The sequence below is a fragment of the Primulina tabacum genome, chromosome 9, assembly GCF_025594145.1.
Source record: "Primulina tabacum isolate GXHZ01 chromosome 9, ASM2559414v2, whole genome shotgun sequence".
In the NCBI taxonomy this organism is placed as follows: Eukaryota; Viridiplantae; Streptophyta; class Magnoliopsida; order Lamiales; family Gesneriaceae; genus Primulina; species Primulina tabacum.
In genome coordinates this window covers 15660043-15670250 of record NC_134558.1, presented here as the reverse complement: position 1 = coordinate 15670250, position 10208 = coordinate 15660043, and the positions used below count along the sequence as shown (strand labels likewise).

The window sequence follows — 10208 nt, the reverse complement described above, 5'->3', positions numbered from 1 at the left end:
CTACCATCAGTCTACATCAAGTCGATCCTCCCAAAGGAATGTTGTCAAGATGCCTTACTTCAGTCCCATAATAATGCTTGATCCGTTGTCCATTTACTTTAACGTTCTTCCGTCATTGCACTTTAGCTCAATGGCTCCATATGGTTGGACTGATTCTATTGTAAATGGCCCTGACCATCTTGATTTTCGCTTACCAGGAAATAGTTTGAGGCATGAATTGAACAACAGTACTTGTTGTCCGGACTCGAAATTTCTGTGCATGATATGGTTGTCGTGCCACTTCTTGGTCTTCTCCTTGTATATTTTTGCCTTCTCATAGGCCTCATTTCTGAACTCCTCCATCTCATTCAATTGCAATAGCCGCTGCTCACCAGATGCCTCTATGTCAAAGTTAAGCTTTTTCACGGCCCAAAAAGCTCTGTGTTCCAATTCCAGTGGTAAGTGACAAGCCTTATCAAAGACCAACCTATAGGGTGACATCCCAATAGGTGTCTTGTATGCCATTCTGTACGCCCATAAAGCATCATCCAACTTTAGTGCCCAATCCTTCCGGTTTGCCTTCACCGTTTTCTCCAATATCTGCTTAATCTCCCGGTTGGATACTTCGGCTTGTCCATTTGCTTGTGGGTGGTATGCCATGGTCACCTTATGCTTCACATCATATTTAGCCAAAAGTGAGTTAAAGATTTTATTTCAAAAATGTGTACCTTCATCACTTATTATGGCTCTTGGTGTCCCAAATTTTGTGAAGATGTTCCTGTGAACAAACTTAGCAACCACTCGAGCATCATTAGTATTGGTGGCAATTGCTTCCACCCATTTTGGTACATAATCCACAGCAAGCAAAATATACGATTGACCAAAAGAAGATGAGAATGGTCCCATGAAGTCAATACCCCAAACATCAAAAAGTTCAACTTCCAAAATATTGGTCAATGGGAACTCATGGCGTCTAGAAATATTGCCAACCCTTTGGCATCTGTCACATGACTTGGCTAAGGTATAACTATCTTTGAAAAAAGTGGGCCAATAAAAACCAGACTGTAATACCTTTGCTGCTGTTCTCGATGCTCCAAAGTGGCCGCCATATGGTGAAGAGTGGCATTGTTCAAGAATTACTTTCGCTTCTTCCTCCGCTACGCATCTTCTAGTCATCTGATCAGCACATCTCTTGAAGACGTATGGATCATCCCATAGGTAAAACTTTGCATCGTGAAAGAATTTCTTCTTTTGGTGATAACTCAAATATGGAGGGAGAGTACCACAAGACAAGAAATTAGCTATATCAGCAAACCAAGGGAGTATAACATTTACCTCAAACAGCTGTTCATCTGGGAATGCTTCTTTTATGGTTCCTTCATCTATTTTATCTTCAAGTTCAAGACGTGACAAGTGGTCAGCCACTTGATTTTCACACCCCTTTCTATCCTTCACTTCAAAATCAAACTCTTGGAGCAATAAAATCCACCTTATCAAGCGTGGTTTTGCATCCTTCTTGGCAAATAGGTATCGAATAGCTGCATGGTCAGTGAAAACAATTACCTTTGTGCCGACCAAGTAGGGTCTAAACTTGTCAAATGCAAACACTACTGCAAGCATCTTCTTTTCAGTAGTTGTGTAATTTTGCTATGCAGCATCCATGGTTCGACTTGCATAGTAGATTGATCTAAAAAATTTATCACGTCTTTGGCCCAACACCACACCTACTGCATAATAACTAGCATCACACATCAACTCGAAGGGCTCCTTCCAATCTGGTACTATCATGATTGGTGTTGTCACCAATGCCTTCTTGATCTTCTCAAATGCCTGCAGACAATCATCATCAAAAATAAAAGTGGATTCTTTTTCAAGCAAATTACACAAATGTTTAGTAATCTTAGAAAAATCTTTTATAAATCTACGATAAAACCCGGCGTGTCTTAAGAAACTTATTATCCCTTTGATGTTCTTCGGTGGTGGAAGCTTTTCAATTGCAACTACTTTGGCTCTGTCTACCTCTAATCCCTTTGAAGACACTTTATGTCCAAGAACAATACCCTCTTGGACCATAAAATGACACTTCTCCCAATTAAGAACTAAGTTCTTTTCTTGACATCTCTGCAAAACGAGGGAAAGGTTATGTAAATAGTGATCAAATGAAGAGCCAAATACCGAGAAATCATCCATGAAGACTTCCATGATGTCTTCCATCATGTATGCAAATATGGCCATCATACATCTCTGAAAAGTATCAGGTGCATTGCATAGCCCAAAAGGCATCCTCCTAAAAGCAAACGTTCCATAGGGGCACGTGAATGTTGTCTTCTCTTGATCCTCTGGTACTATAGCAATCTGGTTATAATCTGAATAACCATCTAAAAAACAGTAGTGACAATAACCAGCAAGTCTATCAAGCATTTGATCAATAAAAAGTAATAGAAAATTATCTTTACGTGTGGCATTGTTTAACTTCCTATAGTCAATACATACTCGCCATCCAGTCACAGTACGAGTAGATATTAATTCATCATTTTCATTCTTTACCACAATCATTCCACCCTTTTTAGGCACTATTTGCACAGGAGACACCCAACTGCTGTCAGAAATAGCATATATAACTCCAGCATTTAACAATTTCAACACTTCATTTTTTACTACCTCTTTCATGGCTGGATTTAACCTTCTCTGATGATCCACATAAGGAGCGTATGATTCTTCCATTAAAATCCTATGCATGCATATGGTGGGACTAATCCCCTTGATATCAGAAATCGACCACCCAAATGCAGTTTTAAATTTCCTCAACACTCTCAACAATTTCTCTTTTTCATCTAAAGTAAGAGAGGAAGAGATAATTACAGGATATGTCGACTTCTCACCCAAGAAAGCATAGCAAAGATGGCTTGGCAATTCCTTCAAAATAGGGGATGAAGGTATTATCTCTGAACATTTTTCTTCTTCCAACTTCTCTTGTGCGGCTTCCTTCACCTTTGGCAACTCTTCAAGAGCTAAAAGTTGCTCTCTCAATTCCCAATCATCATCATCAAATCTACTGACAGTACTAGAAATGCATCTTTCTAATGGATCTTCTAATGTATGACCTATACCAATCTCAGCAACACAAGAGTCAATTATATCAATACTTTTACAAGTACTCACCTCGTCGTTACCTTTAATAGCCTTATAGATGTTGAATATCATAGCTTCCCCACCAACTCTCAAGGTGAGTTCTCCTTTGTGTACATCTATCAATGCTTTTCCAGTGACTAAGAAAGGTCGCCCAAAAATCAATGGGGCATCTTGATCTTCCTCCATATCAAGTATTACGAAATCAGCAGGGAAGATAAACTTGTCAACTTTTACCAAAACATCTTCAACAATTCCACGAGGATAGGTGTGTGACCTATCTGCAAGTTGCAAAGTTATAGTGGTTGCACCACAAGAAAAAATGTGTTTAATGACGGAAATTAAATATGTTGTCATTAGTCAACGACGGAAATAAAAAATCTGTCATAAATATAATATAACGGCATAATTTATTTTTCTGTCACAACTAACGACGGATTTTTAAAAATTGTCGTTAATTTACCGACAAATAATTGTTTAGTCGTTAATTAACAACAAAAAGTTTTAATTTGTCGTTAATTAAGGTTAGAAATTTATATATGTCATTAATTAAGGACATAAAATAAATTTCACCCGTCGCTCTTCTTCCCCAAAACAGCCGTAACCCCTTTTCTTCCCCAAACCCGTCGCCCTTGTTTCCTCACCAGAAACGGATCGTGCAGTTAGCGGAATCGGAGCAGCAACCACCGTAGAAGGTAGCTGAGTTTTGGACAACGGTTGTAGAGGCTGGAACGAGAAGAAAGGAGCAGATCGAGCCCTGTTAGCGAGCCGTGCGTGAGCTTCCCTTCCTGTGCTTGTGCTTCTTGGTTCGTAATAGGTGAGCTTGTGCTTGTAACTGAGTAGTTTTGCTGTTTTTTGAGGTAGTATTTGAAGCCCTTTCAGTTCCCTTGTATTTCCAACTTAGTTTCGATCGAGATTTAAAGTCTTTCGGCAAGTTCCGGTAAACTCCAACGAGTTCCGGTAAACTCCGACGAGTAGACATGGAATAAAAATGAGATGATGGTTGTGTAAATTAGTGTCATGACTCATGCAAAAAGTGATGATGTTCCTTTGTGTTTTTGTAGTTGTATTTAAAGTGTAATTCCGAGTTACCTTGCTTTTATGTGGAATTTAAGTTAACAAAGTTGGCAACAAATGAAATCAGTTTTTTACAGATCCGATATTTGATTTACTGAGATTTTAGTGTTCGAATTTTGGAAATATGGCCTTCAGTAAACTTATACATTGTGTTGGCTTAGATTTGGTTTTGAAATCACTTTATTCTATTAAGAAATAAATGAGATACATGGTTTTTGATGAAACTGGTACAACATATACGAGTAAGTGGAGATTCATTTTCACGGCTTCTGTTTATTGAAATTCTGGGAATTGTATGTTTGCAATATCAGTTTGGTGTTCAAATAAAAAAAAATGTAGAACTTTGTCTTCTCTTCAAAATGAGAAAAATGGCTTGATTCCTTTAAATATTGAAAATTGTAATGGTAAAATACCAGACTGTACCAAATATGTGTTGTTACACAATTCACGAAAATGATCAGTAAATTTCAGATTATAAACGACCTAGTACATGAGCTTGTTTGGCAAAAATAGGATTTAATTTTCTTGCATACCCAACTAACACAACATTATTTGAAGTAATATTCAAGGAGTTATGAATTTTCTATAAAGACTGCTTTGTTTGGAAATCTGTATCCGATTTTGTGTTTACGTAAACACAAAACAAATAAATGAGAGAGGACTTAATTCTATAATTTTATTTTTAGGAGGGATGATTATATTATAAATGGTTATTTGTTGACTAGTAAATGAGGGAATATCTTTGACTACTAAAGAATTGTTGACTTAAATCTTCTCTTCTTTTTTTTTATATTTTTTATTACTTTACAAATGTATATATTATGTAAATATTGTTAATAATTATCTTGCAATTGTGTTAGGTATTTTAATTAATCCATGAACGATACAAGATCTTGGATGTACCGTAGGTTGAAAAATGGGTTCATAACTAATGACTTCTTTAATGGTGTTGAATAATTCGTGAATTTTGCTAAGATGCATCCTGAAATCATGTGTTGTGAAACAATGCGTTGTCCTTGTAATCACCGAAGATGTAGAAACAGAGCTTACCATGACGAAGAGGTAGTCAAATTACATCTCTGTAGGTATGGCTTTGTACCAAGCTATGATCGTTGACACCATCACGGTGAAACCTATATAACTCCAGAAGTTGAACATTGGATTGGTCCGTCATCATCAGCACAAGTCGAACATGTTGATTACATGCATAATATGGTTCACGATATTTATAACTCCATTAACATAGAAGATGAGCCACAAAGTCCAAATGAGACTGCCAAAAACCTATATGAGATGCTTACGGCATCCGAGATCGAGATTTGGGAAGGTAATCCGAATGGTCATTCACAGCTGTCAGTCGTTGCTAGATTGTTGAACATGAAGGCTAAACATCACATTTCAGAAAGATGTTACGATGATCTGTGTCAGCTTATTTCCGAATTGCTACCCACAGAAAATTGCATGCCCAATAGTTTTTATGACACAAAAAAATTAATAAAAGGATTAGGTTTGCCGGTTGAAAAGATTGACTGTTGTAGCAACAACTGTATGATTTACTGGAGAGATGACTTTGATTTACAAGAATGTAGGTTTTGCGGGCATCCACGTTACAAACCTAGTTTACGTCGAACGGTTAAGAAAAAAAAAGTTCCATGGAATAGAATGTATTATTTTCCTCTAACCTCACGTTTGCAAAGGTTGTATGCATCTGTAGAAATAGTGAAGCACATGCGTTGGCATAATGAGCATGTACAAGATGGAGATGCAATGTGTCACCCCTCTGATTCACCTGCATGGAAGCATTTTGACACAACTCATCCAGATTTTGCACTCGAGGTTCGAAATGTCAGACTGGGACTTTCAGCTGATGGTTTTCAACCATTCGGTCAGTCAGGACAACAATATTCATCATGGCCAGTTATACTAACACCTTACAATTTGCCTCCATGGATGTGCATGAAAGATGAATATATGTTCTTGACAGTTATAGCTCCCGGACCTAGTAATCCTAAGAACAAGTTAGATGTGTTCTTGCAACCTCTTATCGCTGAATTGAAAGAACTTTGGTCAGTTGGGGTAAAGACATATGATGTTCACGCGAAAACAAATTTTACTATGCGTGCCTCTTTGCTATGGACAATTAGTGATTTTCCTGCATATGCAATGTTATCTGGATGTACCGCCGGTAAACTAGCATGTCCTTAGTGTATGGAAAACTCTGATGCTTTCACATTGCCGAATGGTGATAAAACATCATGGTTCGATAACCATCGTAAGTTTTTGCCAATGGATCATAATTTCAGACGAAATATTAAATGGTTCAAGAAATATCACCAAGTGAAAAAGCCTCCTCCACATATAAAATCCGGGGATGAAATTATTGAAGAAATTGAAAGTTACGGGTTTCGTAGTGTGATCGAACCAGAGGCTTTTGAAGTGAACTCAGAAATTGTAAGACGATGTAAATGCGTTTGGAGAAAACGCAGTATCTTTTGGGAATTGCCGTACTGGAGAACAAATCTGTTTTTGAGAACATATTTAATACCATTCTTAATGTTCCCGGCCGAACAAAAGATAATGCAAAATCGAGAGAAGATCTAAAAGAATTTTGCAACAGGACAGAATTACATCGAGATGACATATCTAACATATATCCTAAAGCTTGCTATACATTGGATAAGCATAGCAAAGTAGTATTGTGTAACTGGTTGAGAAATTTAAAGTTCTCGGATGGATATGCATCTAAGATGTCAAGATGTGTTGATATGGCTAAATTGAAGATGTTTGGGATGAAAAGTCACGATTGTCATGTGTTCATGCAAAGGTTAATCCCAATTGCTTTCAAGTAATTACTTCCAAATAATGTGTGGCAAGCTCTAACAGAGTTAAGTTTTTTCTTCAAAGACATTACAGCAAGAAGCATAAGATGTTCTGACATGGTTCGTATGGAGAATGATATTCCTGTGATACTTTGCAAACTAGAAAGAATATTCCCTCCAAGTTTTTTTGATTGTATGGAGCATCTTCCTGTGCACTTAGCTTATGAAGCTCGAATTGCTGGCCCTGTTCAATATCGATGGATGTATCCTTTTGAGCGATTTCTGCGAAGATTGAAAAACAATGTTCGTAACAAAGCAAGAGTGGAAGTATCAATTTCTAATGTATATTTAGTTGAAGAGGCATCATATTTTTGTACTCATTACTTTAGAGCAAGTGTGAAGACCCATTTGAGGAAACAATCACGTAATGATGAAGGGGATAATTCACAAGCTGGAGACGTTTCCAATATTTCTATATTTAATTTCAATGGTCGACCAATGGGTGCTTCTAGGTTCAGACGATTGGATGACACAGAGTACCATGCAGCACGGACATACATACTGCTCAATTGTGAAGAGGTGAAACCATATGTCAGGTGAAAATTAAGTTTATTGATATTTCGTTGTTGAGGTTTATAACCATTACATATGTTGATGAATGTTTGATTAATTGCAGCATTTTCGAGTCTGAGTTACGGTTGAATAATCAATCCATTAACTCACGTGAGATGGATTTAAGCCTACAAACGGAATTTGCCTTATGGTTTGAACAATACGTAATACATATATCTTTCTTTATTTCAACTGTAAAATATTAAGTGTTCCATTTGAAAATATTTTTGGCTTCTAACTTCTTACATGCATAGGTACAACAACCGGGAGCAAATCTACCAGACAAATGTCTAGAAAATATTGCATTCGGTCCATTACGTAGAATTAAATCATATAGTGGATATTTTGTCAATGGTTTCAGATTCCACATTGTACGTCACTGTGCAACAAGATCTACTAGTAATTCTGGAGTTACTGTAAAAGGTTCGGGCAACACAAACAATGAGATCAACTACTACGGTAACATAGAAGAGATAATCGAAGTGGAATATCCAGGGTTGCCTATAAAGCGTATTGTCTTGTTCAAATGTGCATGGTTCGACCCAACACCAAAAACTGGAACAAGATGTCATCCAAAATACCAACTATTTGATGTTAACAAGAACAAAAGACTTCACATCTATGAACCTTTCATTTTTGCAGTCCAAGCTGCTCAAGTTGTTTATGTCACTTACCCAAATGTGAAAAGGTCAACTGATGAATGGTTGGCAGTGTGTAAGATGCAACCAAGATCATCTATTCAAGCACCTATTCCCAATGTTGTATCGTCCGTAGATAATGATGCTTTCTAGAATGAGCAAATTGGACAGCATATCATCGATGTTGAGGATATAACCACATCTCATGTGCTAACAGATGTTGAAATCTTGTATGAGGATATAGATGAATTAGATGAGTTTGATGAAAATGAATTGGAAATTTTTATATCAGCTGGAGATGATGATAGTGAAAATGATGATGCCTACTCCAATGACGATGTTTAAGTTGATAAATTTTATGTAGCTATGATTATGAATGTTTCTTTCACATATACTCGACAAATTTGTGTGTGGATGTTAATATTTATATTTGGTTTTAATGTATTTTAATTTTCATATCATGCATGATTATTGTCTGTATACATGTATTTGAGTTTGTTCATCTTAAAAAAATTACTCAGATGGCTTCAGAAGGTTCCCATGATTCTAGGATCTTGATTGTGGCCTCAGGTGGCAAGTAAGTCACACTGCTTTGTTTATGTTAACATTGAAAGTTTTTGAGTATTATTCTATTTAATTATTATATGATCTATGTGCTGTAGATTCTTACCAGACAGTCATGCAGTCTCAGCCTTTATCACTGATAAATTTGCTTAGAAACAATGCATGAGGGGTCACACATGGCGATATGTGGATGTTGCGACAAAGGCATACTACTGGGGCGAGTTCGTGGTAAGATTAATTATTAAATATTTTATGTTGCTTTGAAATCAATAAATAAAAATTTTATGCAAATTCAAATATTTATTTAGTTGCTTTGAAATGCAGAAATCGTATCGTTGGCGTCCTGATCATGACGCTCATATTAGGGCTACATGGAAAACACTTGCAGCCGATCAGTTTAGGAAAACACTTTGCAGTTGGCGTACGAAGCCTAAACTCCCACTTGGGGTTATATCCAAATTTGGAACAAGTGGAAGAAAATCTGGAGTTCCTCTCAGTGGCAGGATAAGTCAGAAAAAGCTAAAAATAATAGGAATACAGAGCCTGAAGGGCCAGGAACAGGGGTGGTTAAACACATTGGAGGTTCTCGCTGTTTTATTCAACATTCTATTAAAATGGTTAGTTTAAATTTCTGTTATAATATTTCAATGAATAATGCATATATATAAATTTCTAAGCATCGTTGGTTTTGAAGCGTGAGGAGTTGGGCCGTGATGCAAGTGCTTATGAGTTATTCAAAATGATGCATTAGAAAAAAGATGGTACATGGGTTGATGCTAGGTCAAAGGCTCTTCATGTGAGTCTTATATATAAGAAAGATTGTTGAATTATGCATTTTATCTATGACTGATGCAATTGTTGTAAATCAATTAATTTCTCTTTGTTATCCTAGGCCGAGATGAATGCTCGGTTTCTTGAAGCATCACAACTTGATGCTGATTGTGAGTCACCACAGAATCCAACCCCAGAGGTTCAAAATGAACTCTATATATTGGCTGTTGGTGGGGTAATAAAGAGAAAATTGTATGGTGTTGGTTCGCAGGCTGAGGTGTTGTATCTTGAAGCTATGTCGGGACGTGCAACACACACACGTGCTAACTCTATGGATGTGGCTGCCGCCAAAGCTAAAGCTGCCGCTGCGACTTCTAAAGTAGAGGAACTTACAAGGGAGTTGACTAGCTTGATATGTCATGGTCCCCTTAGATATGTCATGGTTAATAGGCTTTTTTTGTAAGTATTGAAGCCACTTTGTCTCCATATTTTGGTCATTGAATTATGATTCATTTTGAAATGTGGCCACTCTTTTTGGAAATGTGGGTATTGATTTTGTAAGTAAACAGGGGGGTGTGTTGATATTTTTGGATATGGATGGATTAATATGTTTTGAACG

General features: G+C 36.9%; 2 protein-coding genes across 2 annotated transcripts; both read left to right on the top strand.

The window, feature by feature from the left end:
• Positions 1-3650: 3650 nt before the first annotated feature.
• LOC142556942 (uncharacterized) lies at positions 3651-6390 on the top strand. The gene is made up of 2 exons (XM_075668428.1): positions 3651-3925; positions 5046-6390. Exon 2 carries the CDS (start codon positions 5389-5391, stop codon positions 6388-6390), a length of 1002 nt encoding a protein of 333 aa, XP_075524543.1. The 5' UTR covers positions 3651-3925; positions 5046-5388.
• Positions 6391-6750: 360 nt separating this feature from the next.
• LOC142554928 (uncharacterized) lies at positions 6751-9996 on the top strand. The gene is made up of 7 exons (XM_075665528.1): positions 6751-7600; positions 7681-7780; positions 7871-8831; positions 8917-9046; positions 9143-9435; positions 9513-9614; positions 9711-9996. Exons 1-3 carry the CDS (start codon positions 7122-7124, stop codon positions 8405-8407), a joined length of 1116 nt encoding a protein of 371 aa, XP_075521643.1. The 5' UTR covers positions 6751-7121; the 3' UTR covers positions 8408-8831; positions 8917-9046; positions 9143-9435; positions 9513-9614; positions 9711-9996.
• The last annotated feature ends 212 nt before the right edge of the window (positions 9997-10208 follow it).